This window comes from Lepus europaeus, chromosome 22 (genome assembly GCF_033115175.1).
Source record: "Lepus europaeus isolate LE1 chromosome 22, mLepTim1.pri, whole genome shotgun sequence".
NCBI lineage: Eukaryota > Metazoa > Chordata > Mammalia > Lagomorpha > Leporidae > Lepus > Lepus europaeus.
In genome coordinates this window covers 2,245,060-2,266,847 of record NC_084848.1, presented here as the reverse complement: position 1 = coordinate 2,266,847, position 21,788 = coordinate 2,245,060, and the positions used below count along the sequence as shown (strand labels likewise).

At 48.6% G+C, this 21,788-nt stretch overlaps 1 protein-coding gene across 10 annotated transcripts in view; it reads left to right on the top strand.

Moving 5' to 3' along the window:
* The window catches only part of TECPR2 (tectonin beta-propeller repeat containing 2), a 118,078-nt gene that overhangs the window by 38,077 nt on the left and 58,213 nt on the right, over nucleotides 1–21,788 (top strand). For 8 of the 10 annotated variants that reach the window (XM_062181162.1, XM_062181166.1, XM_062181161.1 and 5 more), the window contains 5 exons: nucleotides 4,058–4,215; nucleotides 12,492–12,804; nucleotides 16,114–16,246; nucleotides 18,420–18,734; nucleotides 20,758–21,749. In XM_062181162.1, the coding sequence (XP_062037146.1) occupies nucleotides 4,058–4,215; nucleotides 12,492–12,804; nucleotides 16,114–16,246; nucleotides 18,420–18,734; nucleotides 20,758–21,749 (1,911 nt within the window). The remainder of the gene's footprint in view (nucleotides 1–4,057; nucleotides 4,216–12,491; nucleotides 12,805–16,113; nucleotides 16,247–18,419; nucleotides 18,735–20,757; nucleotides 21,750–21,788) is intronic. The other 2 variants (XM_062181170.1, XM_062181169.1) reach the window with 1 other exon arrangement.

Sequence of the window (21,788 nt, the reverse complement as noted above, 5' to 3'; positions counted from 1 at the left end):
ACCTCACCATGCAGTGCTCCTGCTCATTTCTGCCATCAACCTAAGGTGACTTTTGCCTTTCAAACAAACTTGAAAAAAAAAAAAAAAGAGTTTCATGGAAAATCAATAGTCCTCCAGTTTATTGCCCTGATTTCACACCTTCTAACTTTTTATTTCCTAACCTAAAAAATTTCTTTAAAGGGCACCTGTTTTTCTTCTTACTGCTTTCCCAGGCCACAGCAGAGAGCTGGATCGGAAGTGGAGCAGCCAGGTCTCGAACCTGTGCCCATATGGGACGCCGGCACTTTAGGCCAGGGCGTTAACCCACTGCACCACAGCGCCGGCCCTGTTTTTCTTTAGTTAATATAAAAAACAAAATTGGGGGCTGGTGTTATGGTGCAGCTAGCTAGGTCACTGCCTGCAGCACTTGCATCCTGTGTCTGCTGGTCTAGTCCCACCTGTCGTGCTTCCTGTCCAGCACCTGGGAAAGCAGTGAAGCTTGCTCAGGAGCTTCAGCCCTTGCACCCACATGGGACACCCAGATGAATTTCCAGGTTCCTGGCTTTGGCCTGACCCAGCTCCAGCCGTTACAGTCTTTTATGGAATGAGCCAGAGGATGGAAGATCCATCTCTCTCTCTGTAGCTCTTTATTTCAAATAAATAAATGAATACATGCTTTTTTTTTTTTTTTTGAAGATTTTATTTATTTTTTTGAGAGGTAGAGTTATAGACAGTGAGAGGAAGAAACAGAGAGAAAGGTCTTCCATCTGATGGTTCACTCCCCAAATGACCACAACGTCTGGAGCTGCGCCGATCCGAAGCCAGGAGCCAGGTGCTTCTTCCTGATCTCCCATGCGGGTGCAGGGGCCCAAGCACTTGGACCATTCTCTGCTGCTTTCCCAGGCCACAGCAGAGAGCGGATCGGAAGAGGAGCAGCCAGGACTAGAACTGGCATCCATATGGGATGCCGGTGCTGCAGGCTGAGGATTAACCTACTGCGCCATGGCTCCAGCCCCTGAATACATTCTTTGAAACAAAACAAAACAAAACACTGGGGCCAGCGTTGTGTTACAGCAGGTTAAACTGCTGCCTGAATCCCGTATGGCCACTGGTTCAAGTCCCAGCTGCTCCACTTCCTATCCAGCTCCCTGCTAGTGGGCCTGGAAAGGCAATGGCACACGGCCCAAATGCTTGAAACCCTGCCATGCAAGTAGGAGAGCTGGATGAAATTCCTGGGGTCTGGCTTCCTCCTTGCCAAGCCCTGGCCATTGTGGCCATCTAGGGAATAAACCAGTAGATTGAAGATCTTTTCTCTCTTCGTAACTCTGGCTTTCAAATAAATCTTTTAAAAAAAAATTATTTATTTATTTATTTGAAAGCCGGAGTTACACAGAGAGAGAGAGAGGCAGAAAGAGAGAGAAAAGTCTTCCATCCACTGGTTCACTCTCCAAATGGCCGCAATGGCCAGAGCTGTGCTGATCCGAAGCCAGGAGCTACTTCAGGGTCTCCCATGCAGGTGCAGGGGCCCAAGGACTTGGGCCATCTTCTGCTGTTTTCCCAAGCCATAGTAGAGAGCTGGATCAGAAGTGGAGCAGCTGGGACTCAACCCAGTGCCCATATGGGATGCTGACACTGCAGACGGCAGCTTTACCTGCTGCACCACAGCACCAGCCCCAATTAAATAAATCTTCAACAACAACAAAAACTACATTTACATGATTAAATTTCTAAGACCCTCAATTCTTTTTTTTTTTTAAGATTTATTTTTTATTTGAAAGGCAGAGAACCATCCTCTGGTTCACTCCCCAGATGGCTGCAATGGTAGGAGCTGGGCCAGTTTGAAGCCAGGAGCCAGGAGCTTCTTCCAGGTCTCCCACGTGGGTGCAGGGGCCCAAGGACTTGGGCCATCTTCTGTTGCTTTCCCAGGCCATAGCAGAGAGCTGGATCGGAAGTGGAGCAGCCGGGACTTGACTGGTGCTCATATAGCATGTGTGCACTGCAAACTGCACCTTTACCTGTTATGCCACAGTGCCGGCCCCCAAGGACCCTTGGGTGTTGTTTTTTGTTTGTTTGTTTTTGTTTTTTAGATTTTTTTTTTTATTTGAGAGGTAGATTTAAAGAGAGGAAGAGGCAGGCAGAAAGGTCTTCCATCCACTAGTTCACTCCTTAAAAGCCAAAATCCAGGAACTTCTTCTGAGTCTTCCACATAGGTCAGAGGCCCAAGCAGCTGGGCCATCTTCCACTGCTGTTCCAGGTTCATTAGCAGGGAGCTGGATCAGAAGTAGAGCAACCAGGATTCAAACTGGTGCCCATACAGGGTACCAGCCCTGCAGGTGGCGGCTTAACCCACTGTGCTACAGTGCCTAGTCCTGGCTGCTCCACTTCTGAGCCAGTTTTCTGTTATGGCCTGGTAAAGCAGTAGATCGTCTAAGTCCTTGGGCCCCTGTACCCATTTGGAAGACCATTAGGAAGCTTCTGGCTGCTGGCTTCGGATTGGCCCAGCTCCTACCACCGCAGCCATTTGAGGGAGGGAACCAGAGGATGGAAGACCTCTCAGTCTCTCTGTAACTCTGCCTTTCAAGTAAATAAATAAGTCTGTTTTTTTAAGTGTCTTAAACTTGATGGAACTTATGATGAGAAATGAGGTTTCTGTTTTCCATTTTAATTTATATTGCTGAAAGCAGAACTATAGAGCAAGAGTGAGAGCAAGAGAGATTAGGAATGCTCCATTCACTGATTGACACCTGAAATGTCTGCCCACACCAGGCCAGGCGACATCCAGGAGCCTAGAACCCCTTCCTGCTCTGCCATGTGAGTGACAGAGACTCGGCTGCTTGAGTCGTCATCTGTTCCCTCCCAGAATATGCGCTAGCAGGAAGCTGGATCAGAAGCAGAGTAGCTGAGACTCGAACCTCATGCTGCAGTGTGGGATATGGGTGTCCCAGGAGGCAGCCTGATGTGCTGTGCCACAATGCCTGCCCTGTTTTTTATCTTCCTAAAGCAATGTTTATTTATTTATTTTTACTTCCTTGAAAGAACAACCAAAAAAGAGAAAGAAAGGTGTTCCATTCGCTAGTTAATGCCCCAAATGCTTACAACAGCTAGGGCTGGGCCATTTGAAGCCGAGAATCTGAAACTCCATCCATGTCTTTCTTGTGGGTGGTAGGGACCCGAGGACTTCAGCCATCAACTGCTTCCTCCCAGGATGCATCCGCGGGAAGCTTCGCTGGAAGTGGCATAGCCAGGGCTCAAACTGGCATTCCAGTGGGTGCAGATGCTGCAAGCAGCAGCTAAATTCCTGCACCACCACACCCACTGTTTCTTTTAATTCCCTGTTTCCACAAACACACTGAAGTCCCCATGTACATTGATGCATATGTGTATTTGTATTGTGTGTGTATAATTTCATTTCATATTGATGCTATCTTGTGTATTTCATGCCTTTTTTTTTTTTTTTTTATCTGTTTCCAAATCCCCAGCTCTGGCTCCTGATTCCAGCTTCCTGGTAGTGCAGGCCCTTGGCAGCAGAGATGGCTCAGTGGTTGGGTCCCTGCCAGCTGCTTGGGAGACCTGGCTCCCAGCCTCGGCGTTCTGGCTCTGTGGGCATTTAGGGACTGAACCAGTGGATGGGAGCTCGCTCGCTCTCTCTCAAATAAAAATGTATTTGAATTCTTTGTGGAAGGAAAGTATGATATACACTTAGAGAGCTGATCATGCTCACAGTAACGTTATAGCAAGTCTCAGTCTATTATATTTTAAGATAGAATAAATTAGAAAGTGTGCCATAATTCTGTTTAGATTTTTATAGATTCTTTGAACTCTCTACTGAATATATTTTAAAAGGAGTTATGTGGATTTGCAAATGGTTTTTGTCAAGCTTGATGTAGCAGGTGTATTAGTAAGGACTTTCCCAATCAGTTGCATATAGTGGGCTGACAAGACTGAAGGGTACTGAAGTACACATCTTAAGAGTCCAGTTAACCTAAATACAACACACAGAAGGGTGCTACTTATCCTAAGGGAAGTCGGGTGACTTTGCCTCAACACTGATGCTAGGTTTAACTGGGCTCTCTCACAGGGAGTCTGTAACTCCCACTTGGTGTTAGAAGAGCCGTCTTCCATTGTGCAGCTGGATTATAGCCAGAAAGTGCTGCTCGTCTCTACCTTGCAAAGAAGTCTGCTTTTTTATACTGAGGAGAAGTCTGTCAAGCAGATTGGAACACAACCAAGGAAAAGGTAAGCTCCACAAGTATTCAGTTTGCTCTGAAAGGTGGGCCTTAAGTTCTGTTAGATTTCCTGTTTGCCAGATGTCAGCCGCTAGTGTCTGTAAACCTGGGGTTCCTGGTGTGGCCCTGTGCTTTGCTTACCTAGGACACCTCTTCCTGGGGCAGACAGGAAGTATGAGTTCCTCTTGTTTCAGAGCTGCAGGAACCTGCAGGTGCAGCCACTCTACCCCTGAGGTCTGGTCTGTGTCCATTCCTTGTGTAGGCCCCTCCCTACAGGCAGTTTGAGCTCACTCGTCATTCAGCAGGTTTTCACAGAGCACCTCTATGCTCTGTAGCAGACTTGGAGGTGATGTGATCAGTGGGCAGGATGGGAGCCTTCCATCCTGCAGGTACAGACAGAACCCTTGTTAACAATGATCTTAACTGTTGTGGGCAATATACAGGGTGTTGTGAGAGTTGAAACAGACTTCTAGCCAGCCTGAGGGTCAGGGAAGATTTCCTATAGGCATGGGGCCTGTGTGATGGATGGGTTAGCCAAGGAGCCAGAAGAGTCAAGTTGAGAGATTGTCCACCTTTGGCTGCCTGGAGGAAGGCTGGTGAAGATCGGGTCATTTCCAGGTCCCCTGTCATACCGGCTGTGTGGAGAAGACCAACTGGAGCACAAGGGTGACCTGCATTTCACAGTGCCCACCTCAACCTCAAACTCTGCCACCAGCTGACACAAGATTTGGGAGGGATAGGGGCTTGTAGAGTGGTGGACTTGACTGCTTTTTATCCTGGGGAGGGGGCCAGAGATTCAAAATGGCACTGGATGTGCAAAGGACAGCGTGAGTGTATTGTAGGCTGACCGGGGGAACTGCAGGAGTTTCTGTTTTGTGTCTCTCCCTCCAGTAAAACGATATTTCTGCTTTCAGAGAATCAGGGGGCAGGGTTCAGGCAAGCCCTGTGGAGGGTGGAGAGCAGACAAGGTGGGACCGGTAGGCGTTGGTTGGACTCGGGCTGCTGGCGCTGTCGGTGCCAGGCCGTCGGGAGGGTGGCAGGCGTCAGACAGCCGCGGCAGCTCTGGGCTGTGGTTGCTGTCCGTTCCTGTGTCCTGGACTTCATAGTGATTCAGTGGATGTTTATCCTCTCCTCGTGGCAGCCCTCTGCCACCATCACTCCCCCACCCCCCGCTCCTCCTTCCTGCTGAATACCTGGTGCTGACCAGCAGTCTGTCCTTCTTAAACAGCCGTAATCTTTCTGTGGGCCCCTGGAAACCGTGGGATTTGCAGGTTGGGCTTTGAGGTTCCACAAAACTTAGTTCTGACTTCCTCTGCTGGTATCCCACTCTTGGGTCTGGCGTTTTGTCCTGTTCTTCTGTCAGTGACCTATTGTGTTGTGTCTGTTAGAAGGAAGCTTTAGTGTAAAGAGAGATTTAAACCTGATAACCTTTCATGTGGGTCTTGCTAGCCTTTTGTGTGGAACCCTGAGCAATTTCTGTGGCCTCCTGGGGCTCAGGACTTCTGACAGCTTTCTGGGTGCCAGACGTTGTTCCAGGAAGCGGAAGCAAACTCATGGCGTCTTCTTTTGCAGGAAAATGGAGATTTATGGAACTTAGAGAAGTGAGGGATAACAATGCATGGAAAGGCTTTTAACCCACTGTGTGTTTTTTTGTTTTGTTTTGTTTTGTTTGTTTGTTTTTGACAGGCAGAGTGGACAGTGAGAGAGAGAGACAGAGAGAAAGGTCTTCCTTTTGCTGTGGGTTCACCCTCCAATGGCCGCCACAGCCGGTGCACTGCGGCTGGCGCATCACACCGATCCGAAGGCAGGAGCCAGGTGCTTCTCCTGGTCTCCCATGAGGGTGCAGGGCCCAAGCACTTGGGCCATCCTCCACTGCACTCCCGGGCCACAGCAGAGAGCTGGCCTGGAAGAGGGGCAACCGGGCAGAATCCGGCACCCTGACCAGGACTAGAACCCGGTGTGCCGGCGCCGCAGGCGGAGGATTAGCCGGCCCACTGTATGTTTTTTTAAAATATCTGTCTGTTTACCTAGGTGTTTATCCATCTATTTTTGTATGTATGTATTTGAAAGGTAGGGCTACAGAGAGAGATACTCATCTGCTGGTTCACTCCCCAAATGGCTGCAACAGCCAGATCTGGGTTAGGCCGAAGCCAGGATCCAAGAACTCCACCTGGGTCTCCCCCATGGGTTGCAGGGGCCTAAACAGTTGGGCCATGTGCTGCTGCCCTCCCAGGTGCATTAGCAGGGAGCTGCCTTGGAAGCAGACAGCTGGAACTGGATCCAGCAGGCCGGCATTAACCTGTGCCACAACCTTGGCCCTAACCTACTGTTAGCTTGTCTGTTTCTGCTGTGGGGGAATCTTCAGAAAGATCATGGGAAATGTGTACTATGACGAGACTGTGCATAGGCGGTGGAGTTCTTTGGCTCCAAAATATATTTATATCTTTTAATTTCATTTTACATAGACTTTTTGAAGTATGCTTGTATTTTAGGTATTAGTAATAAAAGGCCACCAGAAGTTATCAGCTACAATGAATGGTATAAAGGGACAGAGTAAACTGTTAGGGACTTGCTGGGGTGGGGGAAAGATGCTTCTTTTATTTTATTTTATTTCATTTAAGATTTATTTATTTGAATGAGAGGGAGATCTTCCACCTGCTGGTTCACTCCTCAAATGACCACAATAGCCAGATTTATCCCAGGTTGAAGCCAGGACCTGAAGCCAGGTCTCCCATGTGGGTGGCAGAGGCCCAAGTATTTGAGCCATCTTCCATTGCTTTCCCAGGCACTTTTTTTTTTTTTTTTTTTGACAGGCAGAGTGGACAGTGAGAGAGAGAGACAGAGAGAAAGGTCTTCCTTTTGCTGTTGGTTCACCCTCCAATGGCCACCGCGGCCGGCGTGCTGCAGCCGGCGCATCGCGCTGATCCGATGGCAGGAGCCAGGTGCTTCTGGTCTCCCATGGGGTGCAGGGCCCAAGGACTTGGGCCATCCTCCACTGCACTCCCGGGCCACAGCAGAGAGCTGGCCTGGAAGAGGGGCAACCAGGACAGAATCCGGCTCCCCGACCGGGACTAGAACCCGGTGTGCCGGCGCTGCAAGGCGGAGGATTAGCCAAGTGAGCCGCGGCGCCGGCCTCCCAGAGCTTTAGCAGGGAGCTGGATCAGAGGCGCAGTAATTGGGACTCAAACCAGCATTCATGGGGTGCCTGTGTCACAGGTGGCGGCTTAACCCACTACACCACAGTGCCAGCCCCCACGATGTCTCTTAGGTAGAATGGACAGGAAGGGCCTCCATGGGCCAGTGGTGTTTGAACTGAAGCCGACAGCATGGAGAGAGCTGGTAGAAGAGCATTCCATTCTCAGGGAAAAGCAAATGCCAAGGCCCAGCTGGGCCACAGTTTGGATGTTGAAAGAACCAGAGGAATGGCCCTGAAGAGGTAGGTAGGTTTGAGGCTCGAATATGAAATGAGGCTGCCAAGGAAGGATGAAGAAGGATGAGCCAGTTTGTCAGGGGAATGGTGTCACAGACTCAGTGTAGGTGTGGACAACCACCAGAGGCTTTGAGGCAGAAGAACAAGAGAGCTTTGCTTTAGAGTTCAGCCAGTGCTGTGTGGAGCGTCGCTAGGAGAGCAGTGAGTGGAGCCGTGAGGGGTGGCCAGGAGCCAGGCCTGGAGGCTTTCTCTGAGGAAGGGCGGGGCCGCAGAGCTCAGATGCGGGTGCAGCGGGTGGGGACACCGGCCAGGACGATGAAGCGGTCCCTCTTCTCGAGTCTGGGGGCCCCTCGCACTGCACGGTAGATGTGTTACTCCCAGAGCACCATAGAGAACCTAGCCGTCCCAACCACAGTCTGTGGCACCAAAATTAAGCATAAGATTAACAAAAGCTGCTTTATGGCAGAACTTGTTAACCAGAAAACACTTGATTTATGATTTTTGTTTATTTTTTCATTTACTTGAAAGGCAGAACAGCACAGAAACAGACACACATGGAGATCTTCTGTCTGCTTGTTTACTCCCCAAATTCCTGCAACAACCAGGGCTTGGCCAGGTTGGAGCCAGAGCCCAGAACTCCTCCAGATCTCCCATGTGGGTGGCCGGAACCCAAGCACTTGAGCCCTTATCTGCTGGCTCCCAGAATGTGTTAACAGGAAGCTTGTTCAGAAGCAGAATAATGAAAGCTAAACGTGGCACTCCGATATTGAATGTGGGCGTTAAGTAGCAGCTTAACCTGCTGCCACCGTGCCTGTCTCACTCACTTCAGGGGACTGTGGCCCTTAAGCAGAATTTAGTGCTGTTGTGAAGTCGTCAGTGATTTTTCTGGAGGTCATCTCCACCAAAATAAGAAACTTGTTAAATTTCTTAAGATCTGAGAACCCTGCAGTGCTTAACCTTGTAAGAAAGCATTTTAAGAAGTGTCCGGTCAGACAACATCAGCAAGAACAGAATCACTTTGCAGTTGGACAGTTTCTGGGTCAGGTTTCGGGCAAGCTGCAGTTGGCTCTAGCTGGTTCTTCCCAGCTTAACTGCCTCCTACCAATCATCTCACCAGAGATTTCGGCAGTTCTTTTTTTTTTTTTTTTTTTTAAGATTTATTTTATTTATTTGAAACACAGAGTTACAGAGAGAGGGAGAGCCAGAGAGATAGAGTGGTCTTCCAGCCACTGGTTCACTCCCCAAATGGCTGCAGCAGCCAGAGCTGAACTGCTCTGAAACCAGGAGCCAGGAGCTTCCTCTGGGTCCCCCACGTGGGTGCAGGGGCCCAAGCACCAGGGCCATCCTCTACTGCTTTCTCAGGCGATAGCAGAGAGCTGGATTGGAATTGGAGCAGCTGGGACTTGAACCAGCACCCATATGGGATGCCGGTGCTGCAGACCGAGGTGTTAACCCACTGCACCAGAGCTCTGGCCCCTTGACTGTCCTTAGAGCTCTGCTTGTGTGGCTCCCATCTCCGCACTGCCTGTGCCCTCTTCTCCACCTGACAGCGTTCTTCTCAGTGTTGGGTTTCCCTGTCTTCTATGCCCAGTCAGATATGTCTGCTGCTCTGCACTCCGTGAGCAGCTTTCAGAGCCTCAGACACCTTGCTTTCTGGAGCCTGTTGTGGTCTGTTGTGTGCTGGGAGACAGGAAGGGATCCTGTCTGTCCTTTTTTTAAGGATTTGCTTATTTTTTTTGAATGGCAGAGTTATGGAGAGAGAGAGAGAGAGAGATCTTCCATCTACTGGTTCACTCCCCAGATGGCCCCAGTGGCCAAAACCAGGAGCCAGGAAATCTACCTGGGTCTCCCACATGGGTGGCGGGGGTCCAAGCACTTGGACCATCTTCCACTGCTTTCCCAGAATCATTCGCAGGGAGCTGGGATCCTGTCTTTACTCTGTTTCATGTTACCACATCCCCAAAAACTGCAGAACACAGAAACTCACTAAACCTGTGTTGAAATGAATGCTGTGGTTATGTCAATGGTGACAATTTTAAGAAGTACTATAAACAGTGGGAAAAGCAGGTGTAAAAATTGGGTCACCATTGGGGCCAACATGGTGGCACAGCGAGTTAAGTTGCTGCTGCAATGCTGCTGTCCCATGAGTGCTAGTTTGAGCGCTGGCTGTTCCATTTCCAGTCCAGCTCCCTGCTAGTGCACCATGGAAGGCCGTAGAAGATGGCCCGAGTACTTGGACCCTTACTGCCCATGTGGGAGACCTGGATGAAGCTCCTGGCTCCTGGTTTTGGCCTGGCCTGGCCTGGCCCTGGCCGTTGCGGCCATCTGGAGAGTGAGCAAGCAGATGGAAGGTCTCTCTTTTTGTCTCTCCCCCCCCACTCTTTCTCTAACTCTTTCAGCTCCTAGCTGCAGGCTGCCTGCCGCCTCATGTGGAGCTGTGGAGCCGCAGTGCACGGGCATTGCTGTTTTGTATTTTAAGTAGATTGTCGTCTTATCCAGTTGGTGCTGTTAGCCAGTCAGATGGGAGTTATGGTGGTTCACAGCTTAGGAACCTGAAGTGCAGAAAAGTGTAGTCACTACATATACCATACGGCTCTTACTCCGCAGGGTTGGATATGGAGGCCAGGCCTCCATGTCTACAGTCAGTGCTCTTTCTGCCCTCAGCAAGGCTTTGGGATGAGCGAAACTCTGAATTCTACTGCAAGTCTGAGAGCTGGCGAAGATGTGCAACGGGACTGACGTTGCTATAATCACATTGAAGAAAGTTTGAAATTGGCTTTTAAAAGATTTATTTATTTCAAAAGCAGAATAACAGAGAGGGAGATTCAGAAAGATCTTCCATCCGCTGGCTCACTCCCCAAATGGCTGCAACAGCCAGGTCTGGGCCAGGCCAGAGCCAGGGACCAGGCATGGATGATGGCGTGGACTCATCACCTGCTGCCTTCCCAGGCACGTTAGTTAGAAGCTGGATCAGAATCAGAGTTGCTTGTACTCAAACCTGCAGTCTGATGTGGGGTGCTGTCATTGTAAACCGTTGCACCAAAATACTGGCCCCTTAATATGTGATTTTTAAAAAATGTTTGTTTATTTTCATTTCCTTGAAAGGGAGGGAAGGAGGGAGGGAGGGAGGGAGGGAGGGGGAGAGGGAGAGGGAGGGGGAGAGGGAGGGAGAGAGACCCCTTCTATGCATTGGTTCATTCTCCAGACGCCTGCAATAGCCAGTGCTGGGCTAGGTTGAAGCCAGGAGCCTGGAACTTCTTCCAGGTCTCTCATTTGGGTGGCTGGAACCAAGCAGTTGAGCCCTTATCTGCTTGCTTCCCAGAATGCATTAGCAGGAAGGTGGATTGGAAGCAGAGCAAATGGGATTTGAATGAGTACTCCTGATATAGGATGTGGACATCCCAAGTGGTTACTTGTAACCTATCATGTCACAGTGCTAACCCTGAAATTACTTTTTTTTTTCCTAAGATTTTATTTATGTTATTTATTTGAGAGGTAGAGTTACCAAGAGAGGGAGAGGCAGAGAGAAAGGTCTTCCATCCATTGATTCATTCCCCAAATGACTGCAACAGCTGGAGCTGGGCTGATCCTAAGCCAGGAGTTTCTTCTGGGTCTCCCACAAAGGTACAGGGGCCCAAGCACTTGGGCCATCTACTCCTTTCTGAGGCTATAGCAGAAAGTTGGATTGGAAGAGGAGCAACTGGGACTAGAACTGGTGCCCATATGGGATGCTGGCACTGCAAGCAGAGGCTTAGCCCATTATGCCACAGTACCAGCCCCAAAATTACCTTTTAAATTTGAATATGGTTTCAAAACCCAACAATTCCACTGAAAAATATCCTTGACAAACTCTTAGCACCTGTGTAAGAGATATGTATAAAAATGCCCATTGTACCATTTTTTAAAACATTAAAAGAGAAAAATAATAAATACGAATAAGAAAGCAAATAAATAATGGAATATTATGCAGCAGTGAAAATGAGTGCTGAAGTTTTTTAATCAATGAGTATATATTTTAGAAACAAAATGTTAAATGAAAAGAAACAAATGGCAAAAGTATACAAATAGCATCTTACTATTTTTTGAATAAAAGTGAAAGATGCTACTAAATTATGTGGTGTTAAGGGACATATAGATATGTGATTATCCCATTAGTAAGAGCAAGGGAGTGACAAACAGCATCCAGTCCAGTGGCCGTGGCTAGGTACACAGGCCAGAAACATGAGCACACGAGAGAGCTGCAGTGGTGTAAGTTGTGCAGGTTTGGTTCCTGCATCCAGGGTGGGAGCCTGGGAACACACTGGTTCTTGTTCTTTCATAACTCATACTACTTCTGTCAGCTGTTTCATTATTTATAAAAGGAACAAAGGGATCAGGCCTGCCCAGGGAAATTGCCCACCCGGTGAGCTCATGGGGCTCGCGGGGCGGCGACAGGAGTGGAGAGGAGTTGCCTGCTTCACAGTGTGCCCCGGTTGTGCAGGGCGGTGAGTAGGAGCGGAGCTTCAGAGCAGCAGGACGGTGGCAGTCCATCGTCTCCTAGTCGGAACACTTGTCTCTCCGGCTCATGGTGGGAAGGAAACAGCAGAGTGGAGCTCAGGCACAGGGTGCAGCAAGAGCCCAGTGGCCTCCGTGAAGCCAGGGGGCGTGCCTAGCAGGTGTCCACTTAGGAGGCCACGGTAGGGCCTCCGTGGATACAGGAGCGACAGTGTGGTCAAGCAGTAGGTAAAGTGGGGGGAGGCTTATTTAGCTTTTAGACAAAAGTTCTTGTCATAGTTAGCATCCGGGGTTGACAACTGTATCACTTCAAATCAGCCCATGTCTGGCATGTTCTTTTTCTTTCTTTCCTCTAATTTTAGTACTGGGAAATTTGGTGCTTGTTTTATACCAGGACTCTGTAAGCAAAGCGATCTAACCTTGTACGCCTCAAGACCTGGGCTCCGGCTGTGGAAGGCTGACGTCCATGGAACCGTTCAAGCCACATTTATCCTAAAAGATGTTTTTGCTGGAGGTGTGAAGCCTTTTGAACTGTACCCTCGCCTGGAGCCCTCCCACAGGGGAAGTTGCAGCGTGTCTGAGAAACACCTGGGCCTTGTTTCCTGTTTCTTTCAGGAAGGCTGGGTGTTGAGTTGGAATGAATACAGCATCTATCTCCTGGACACCGTCAACCAGGTATGTGGGGTCTGCAGGCAGCGGAGGATTGATCCTGGTTGTTCTGCCTCAGAGCTCACAGTGCCGAAGAAGGCACTGTGTTGATTTTTTTAAAAAAATTATTTATTTGTGAAGAAGAGTTACAGACAGAGGGAGAGACAGAGAAAGAAGTCTTTTTTTTTTTTTTTTCTTTTTGACAGGCAGAGTGGATAGTGTGAGAGACAGTCAGAGAGAAAAGTCTTCCTTTTTGCCGTTGGTTCACCCTCCAATGGCCGCTGCGGCCGGCGCATCTCGCTGATCTGAAGCCAGGAGCCAGGTGCTTCTCCTGGTCTCCCATGGGGTGCAGGGCCCAAGGACTTGGGCCATCCTCCACTGCCTTCCCGGGCCATAGCAGAGAGCTGGCCTGGAAGATGGGCAACCCGGATAGAATCCGGCGCCCCAACCGGGACTAGAACCCAGTGTGCCGGGGCCGCAAGGCAGAGGATTAGCCTGTTAAGCCACAGCGCCGGCGAGAAAGAAGTCTTATATCTGCTGGTTCACTCCCTAAATGGCCGCATTGGCCAGGGCTGGGCTAGTCTGAAGCCAGGAGCTTCTTCCAGGTCTCCCACATGGGTACGGGGGCCCAAGCACATGGGCCATCTTCTACTGCTTTTCCAGGCCATTAGCAAGTTGCTGGATCAAAAGTGGAATAACTGGGACTCGAACTGGTGCCATATGGGACGCCAGCACTACAGGCAGAGGCTTAACCTTCTACACCACAGCAGTGGTCCACCGTGTTGATTTTAATGCTCCATTTTTTTCCTTTGGGCCAGTCAGGGAGACCAAGTCAGGGCTTGGGACTTTTTGTAAGTTTGAAAAAATGATTTGGTTTTTATATTCACAGTCCTATCTCTTGCCAGGAAATTATGGTTTTTTGTACTTAAGCATAAAATAAAACTTGTTCTTTATTATCTGGTTGGCTCACATGTTTTCTGACTTCCAGATTTGGAAGAGCAGATTTGCTGAGGGCTGCAGCCCGAGAGCAGCAGTAACAGAGCAGAGGCGTCCCCACCGCCCTCACCGGGCAGCGCCGGGTCTCGTCGCTGCCTTTAGCTTGTTTTCCATCTCATGTTTTACCCTTGTTCTTGCTCAACTGGAGCCATATTATTTTGGCTTTTTTTTTTTTTTTAACTTAATGGAATGTCTCAATGTTTATATTTGTTTTTGTTTGAAAGGCACAGAGAGAGAATTTCCATCTTCTGGTTCACTCCCAGAATGCCTACAACAGCCAGGGCTGGGCCAGGCTGAATCCAGGAGCCTGGAACTCCATTCAGGTCTCTCATGTGGTTTGTAGGGACCCAGATATTTGAGCCATTGCTGGATGCCTCCAAGTTGTGTATTAGGAAGAAGTTAAGAACGTAGCTGTAATGGAACCCAGGCACTTCATTATGGAGTACAGGTGTCCCAAGGGATCACTTCAACACTGCAGAAACATCTAGCCCTTAATGACATGCCTTGTGGGAAACAGTTCTGCTTACATCGGGATGATACAAGATTGTCACAGGAGACAAGCGTACACGCTTTAACGGCACTGGTTAGGGGCCAGTGTTGTGACACAGTGTGGTAAGCCACTGCATGCAACACCTGCATCCCATACCAGAGCACCGGTTCAGGTCCCGGCTGCTCCAGTTCCGGTCCAGCTTCCTGCTAGTGCGCCTGGGAGAGCAGCAGAAGATGGCCCAAGTGCTTGGGGCCCTGCTACCGTGTAGGAGACCTGGATGGAGCTCCTGGCTCCTGGCTTTAGCCTGGCCCAGCTGTTCCAACCATTTTAGGAGTAAACCAGAAGATGGAAGGTCTCTTCGACTCTTTGTATCTTCCCATCTCTCTGTCACTTGTCTTTCAAATAAATAAATTTTTTAAGCTGTTTGGCTTAGTTTCTCTTGGTCTTAGGAGTACAGCTTTTGCCCTTTCTCCAGATGATCCCCTACCTTGTCGTCTTCACTCCCCACTCCCAGACTCCAGACCATGCCCGCCTGCCCATTCCTGCCACGCTGCCTCTTTTCAGAAAGTAAACCTGGTGACACTGGTTGAGTATAAAGAACACTTGACTCAAGAATGCAGATCCAGACTAGAACCTTCTAGGAATTTGTTGTCTGAATGAGCCTGAGTTCCTTCTCTATGCAATGGGGCAGAAGCCCAGGAAGTATTAGATAAGGGAGATCACCAGTGGGCCTTTTATACCTGCTTTTGTTTCTTTTCTTGGCCGTCTTTTGAAAGACATTTTTGTATTCTTCCCCGGGATATAGAGAACTCAGCTTTATGCCTTTTGAACATAAATGTACTTATTAATTAATGACATCAAGATACTGTGTAATTGTACACCAGTTCTTTCCATCTAAATACTTACCCAGTGCTTCACGTAGTAGGAATAATTCACTTCACTTTATAGGCAGAAAGTGAAGATGGGCATCCGTGATGAAGCGCTGCTGGCCACCACTGCAGTCTCAACTCCGGGCAGCAGCATGATTGGCAGCTTTCAGAAAGTGACATCGTGTTTCTGGCCCCTCATCGGGGTTTTTGGAAAGTTAACGAAGAACTTAGACATTCTGTGTTCTACAGTGAACTTTTACCTGCATCGTTCACTGAAAAGTAGCAACTGTGGTTGCTGTGGGCTCAGGACACCTTGTGTTTTATTGTCATCTGTTTTCAGATGATGCTGGGGAATCCTCCCTTCACTATCCATTCCAAAGCTGTGAACTGCAGGGAACACTAGGTTCTTACAGGTGTGCACAGAGTTGGGGGGGGGGTCTCGCCTGTTGTGACCCGTGAAGGACATGCCGCACAGGCCCGTTTAGAGCTGCGAGCGACTGGGCAGCGCCCGTGGAGGGCAGACTTGTCAAGGAGGCTTCTTTGGGGGAGGGGTGAATGAAAGGCATTGGAACTCCCCCAGTGAACAGGGACAGGAAAAGAATCCATGCAGACAATAGCACAGGCCGAACACATGAGCGTTGGAGGACCCGGCTGGGGTGTAGACAACACATTTGCACGTGAGAAGCATGGCCAAGGCAGGCTGCAGGTTGCAGAGGCCCCCGCCTTGCCAAGAGGGTGTGTTCACTCCATAGCAGCTGGGTGAGGCCAGGCTCTTTGTTATGTTCTGTTCTCTTTGTGTCTTACCACTTTACTGCTGAGGTCACACATAAGACAGAGACTGTAACTTTAGGTTGAATTACTCAGTGTTCCTGAAATTGTAAGCAAGTACAAGTATGATTTAACTTCTTTGGACTTTTGCCTGTTTTCTTACATGTTTTGAACTGTTAAAATAGCCTTGTTTTGTGTTTTTGTTTTTGACAGGCTACAATTGCTGGTTTGGAAGGATCAGGTGATATTGTGTCTGTTTCCTGCACAGAAAATGAAATATTTTTCTTAAAGGGAGATAGGAACATTATAAGGATTTCAAGCAAGCCTGAAGGACTAGCATCAATAGGTTTGTATTCAATATAGAAAGTACTGTGTATTTGATGAGAAATGCTGCACTCTGTGGTATGCAGTTGCAGTTTGCAAAATATAAAACTTACCACTGTTTTGCTAGTTCAAGGATTGCATGTTTATTTAAGCAAGAAGGTATTTGAAAGGTTTCCTTTGATTCTTAAAATAATGTTGACAGTATTTGTCTTGAAAGTTACTTTAAGGCCTAGGTCACCATTTCAGATTTGGTAGAGTTGGTTTGTGAGTGTGGGAAGTAAGAGGTTGGATGAGTAGAAAGAATGAGAAACAACGAATGGTCCCTGATGCTCAGCGGGAGGCAGTGGGAGGGACTAGTACTCTGAAAGGGGTACGTTTGCATCAGATTTCAGAGCATTGAAATCTGTCACCCAGGGCACGTATTTTATTCTTCACATGGTTCCTCCTTGCAAGATTGATTTTTCTCTGTACTTTTGACTTTTCTGGGACACTTTCTACAGACCCATGCTGAATGAACAGAGTATAACATGTATTCTCATGGACACATGCACACTGGCCACAGCGCTTTATGCACGTGAGGCTCCTTGGTAGACTTGTCCTGCCAGTGGCAGCGGCAGCTCTGCAGGCCCCTTTGTCCTCTTCCTCCTTGTTACCACGCACCCCTTCTGTCATGAGACAAGTTGGATGAGCATTACAGTGTGATAGTTTTTATAAGAAATGAACAAGTGCTGATTTTACATCTGAGCAGGGTCACTTTTTAAAACTGTGATCAAAAGGCAGTATAGGTTATGGTGCGTGTAGTGGCGGGTTCTAGCATTTCATTGGTGAAAATGCTCCAAGTCTGCACCATCTGGTAAGCTTTCTTTTCCACATAAAATGTGGAAAACTGAATTTTAAATTTTGTTTAATTTTAATTGACTAGGATTTAAATTGACAGCTGTGGCTAGTGGCTGTTTAGATGGTGCAGCTCTCGCCTGAGATCTACCATTAACTTAACTTGTACGATCTCTGGTGTGCTGTGTCAGAGTGGAGTCCAGCCCCTTGAACCTCCAGTGCATACTCCATGGCCTACAGCCTGCCCCAGTGAGGGCTCCCCTAGTGAAATGTTGACAGCAGAAGGGCAGGGGTTCCCATGGTGCATTGACTACCAGCTCCCAGCCCCTAGACAGTGTCGGGCACACAGTGGATACTTGATAACAAAAAGGTGGTCTGAAGGCCTGTGTTGAGGATCCTGCCCCTGGAGCCGTCCTGGCTCTGGGGCCCTTGATGTTAGGCGGAGAGGCGGATGCGTTTGCAGTGGGAAGCTCACTGCACACAGCAGAGGGACTCTCACTCTGCCTCCTGAGCCTCCCTCCACTTGGTGCTTGTAAGGACACTGACCTCCGTGGTGTCCTCTGCCTTGAGTTTGTTGTCATGGCAGTTACCTTTTATTCTTGATTTCAACTAATTTAATTACAGTTACACATATGTTTTTTGAATATCCATTGAGTAATACTAAAGTATATTCAAGGCATAGTCTAGGTATGAAGTGTAATTAAATACATTTTTATACACAGTCATTTCTCCTATATAAAGAATTTGTGAATTAAAGTAGAAAATGTTGCATACTTGGTTGTACCCCCTTCCTGTTGAGTTATTTGCAAGAGATGATTATGGTGAATTATTTTACCATTTTTTTTTAGCATTTATTTATATATTTGACACAGAGAGAAGTCTTCCATTCACTGGTTCACTCCCCAAATGGCTACAATGGCTAGGGCTATGGCAGGCTGAAGCCAGGAACCAGGAGCTTCTTCTGGGTCTCTCATGTGGTTGCAGGGGCCCAAGCACTTGGGCCATCTGCTTTTGCCTTCCCAGGCACATTGGCAGGGTGCTGGATCAGAAGTAGAGCAGCTGGGACTCTAACAGATACCCATATGGGATACCAGCATCACAGTGCAGCTACACCACAATGCTGGCTCCCGTTTTACTGGTTTTTGTAAGAGCTTCCTGAAGAAGAAAAATCATTTCTTGGATCTTCTTTGCCATTCCTTTAGTTTTGCTGGTGTCTGTGAATTTAGAATTGTTCAGTTCTTCAGCAGGCTGGAGCCTCAAGTTTCTCTGCAATAGCCAGTTTTTAGAGCTAGCAAACCTGAATCAGTGCAGAGTGACTTACTCTTAGGTAAGAGGAATAAATTCAGACTACTCTTTCTCAGTGAGAGACGGCCTGGACACATCCGGATGCTCAGAGCGAGCACAAGCGCAGCATGTGGAGAAGCCAGCAGGGGCCACCACGTCTGAGCCAAGGCTCAGGGGCTCTTCTGTGGCCAGCTCGGCAGCCAGCGAGCCCCGGAGCAGAAGCAGTTCTCTCAACTCCACCGACAGTGGCTCCGGGCTCCACACAGCTGAGCTGGGAAAGGGCAGCCAGCCCTCCTCACAGAGATTCAGTGTCATCAGCTCGGAAGACTTTGACCAGGAGCTTGTTGTGAAACCTATCAAGGTGAAAAAGAAGAGGAGGAGGAAGAAGACAGGTACCATTGGTGGTGTAGCACGCACTGACCCACACGGCTCACATGGGGGCGTTTTCCCACACTGTGTAGAAACGCTGCTTCTCACTGAGTGAGCCTTGCCTGCTCATTGAAAAGCAGAGGGTCTTCCAGGAACAATCGCACTCCCTCCCCAAAGGAGTTTTACTGTGAAATATTCCACACATTAGCAAACCATACACACATGCTCATGTGCACTCATGCACACAGACCTACATGACCTCTGCGAAGTCTCACATCTGTGCAGTCACGTAAAGTTAAGCTCTGAGATTTTTGTTTTTAAGATTTGTTTATTTATTTGAAAGGCAGAGTTGCAGAAAGACAGAGAGAGAATCTTCCATCCGCTGGTTCACTCCCCCAGTGGCTGCAATGGCCGGAGCTGAGCCTGTCCGAAGCCAGGAGCCAGAAGCTTCTTCTGGGTCTCCCATGAGGGTGCAGGGGCCCAAGGACTTGGGCCGTTTTCCACTGCTTTCCTAGGCCATAGCAGAGATCTAGATGGGGATTGGAGCAGCCTGGACTTGAACCGGTGCCAAATGGGATGCTGGCACTGCAGACGGTGGCTTTACCCACCACGCCACAGCACTGCCTCCTGGGATTTCTACTCTTCAATATTTTTATTTATTTTATAATGGAAATATGAAAATAATTTTTTAGCTTACTTGAGAGGCAGAGAGCTCCCATCTGCTTGTTCACTCACCAAGTGCCCACAACAGCTAGGGCTGGGCCAGGCAGTGCTGCGAGCTGGAACTTCGATCTGAGTCGCCCATGTGGGTTGCAGGGACTCATTACTTGAGGCATCATCTGCTGCCCTCCAGGGCGCACATCAGCAGGAGGCTGGAATGGGCTGTGGAGCCTAAATTCTAACCCAGGTACTCCATATGGCGTGTTGGCCTGGTAGGCCAAATGCCTGTCCAGCTTTTCAGTAATTAAATGAAAGTGTTGATTTGTCCATGTATATCATTTGTTAGACTAGAGGATCAATGAAGATGGGTAGAAAGGCACTGAAATAGGAAGATTTTTGCTGGGTATATAGGTGGGGTATTGTACATCTAGTATTGGATATGTTGCTAAATATGGGTTGTGATGTTGATTTTTAAAGATGTATTTATTTGTTTGAAAGGCACAGCAACAGAAGGAGAGACAGAGAGATAATCCATCTGCTTGTTCACTCCCCAAACAGCCACAATGGCCAGGGCTGGTCCAAGCCAAAGCTGGGAGCCCAAAACTCCACCTAGGTCTCCCACACAGATGGCAGGGGCTCAAGCACTAGAGCCATCCTCCACTGCTTTTCTAGGTGCATTAGCAGGGAGGTGGATCAGAAATGGAGCAGCTGGGACTTGAACTAGGTCTCTGATATGGGATGGCCTGCTGCTACAATTCCAACCCTGACATTGAGTTTTTTCAAACATTTTAATACTTGTTACCTATTAAGCCTCCTTAGCGAAGGACCGCTGCCATATTGCAGGGAACTGTCACCAAATTCCTAAGCATCTTCCTGATTTTCAAAAATCAGTCTGATCTGTTTGAACATCCACTTTCTCCCCTTGTTATTCTTTTGTTTTAAGATTTATTTATTTGAAAGAGCTACAGAGTTAGAGACAAGAAAGCTCTTCCATCTACTGATTCACTCCCCAAATGGCCACAGTGGCCATGCCTGTAAGCCAGGAGTATGGAACTTCATCTGGGTCTCCCACCATTAGCACAGAGCTGGATTGGAAGTGGAGCAGCTGGGATGTGGGATGCTGGCACCACAGCTGGTGGCTTAACCTGATGATGTCCTCTCCCCTTGTTCCTTCTGATGCCATCAGTGTGTGAACTCTTTACATCCATGTAAAACATCACTGCTTAAGGGTAATTTGTACGTAAAAGGTTTATTCTTCATCAAGTAAATATCCTTCAGTTAAAATACATTTCTTTCTTAAACCAAAAATTTGTTTTTAATTAATGCCTTATTGTTTATGTTTATGTGGAGTCATAACTTCTTTTGGATGTTATTATTTTAAATTAGAAGGAGGAACCAGAAGCACCCATCACAGTTCACTGGAATCAACTCCCTGCTCTGAGTTTCCTGCTGACAGCCCCCAGTCCTTGAACACAGACCTGCTGTCCATGAGCCCCAGTGTCCTGGGCAGCAGTGTGGACCCACTGAGCACAGACTCTCCTGACCAGGAAAGCAGCCTCAGTGGTGAGGTGAACGGGGTCCTACGGGAGAATAATGACCCTGAAGCATTTAGCATCTTGGAGGTACCTGAAACTGCCCCTGATTTCCTGGCTGAACAAAATGATGTTAGAGCCAACATTCCACAGTGTGACCGCATCCATGAGGTGGAGGCACTCAATGGAGGGTTGGATTTACCTCTGCTCTCGAGGGAAGATATGGAAGGTAGTGACGTCACGGGGCTCGGAGAGGAGCCTCTTCCCATGGATGATGAACTGAACAGTGAGCACTTATCTTTCCAAGAACAAAATGGCCCTGCTGAGGCACTTATCCTAGAACCCCATGCATCCCAAGGCACTTTCTCTGAAGCCCCACTCCCAGGACCACTCATGGAGCCGTCTAGCCTCTTTGGGAGCCCAGGTGCCGAGCAGGGGCTGCCTGCAACAAGGGTTGATGAAGGCAGCACCAAGGAGCCTGGCAAAGAGCAGGACACCCTGAGCAACACTGGGGCCCCTTGCCACCTCGGCTCAAGTCCCTGGCATGCTGTCGTGGAGGACGACACGGGTCAGAAAGAAACATCCACGTCAGGATGTGACGTAGGGAGCATGCGTGGACAACTGCCTCCTGTGGTCTCTGCCTTGGTGGCCAGTACCCACAAGCCTTGGCTTGAGCAACCTTCACAGGATCAAGCGCTGATGTCCAGTGATGAGGAGGACATCTACGCCCACGGGCTCCCCTCTTCCTCCTCAGAGACGAGTGTGACCGAGCTTGGAGCTAGTCATTCCTTGCAAGACCTGAGCCAGCCAGGAGTGGATGCCACCGGACTGCTCAAGTCAGATCAGGTACGTGGGCTCAGACGGGGCACTTGGCTACCTGTGGCT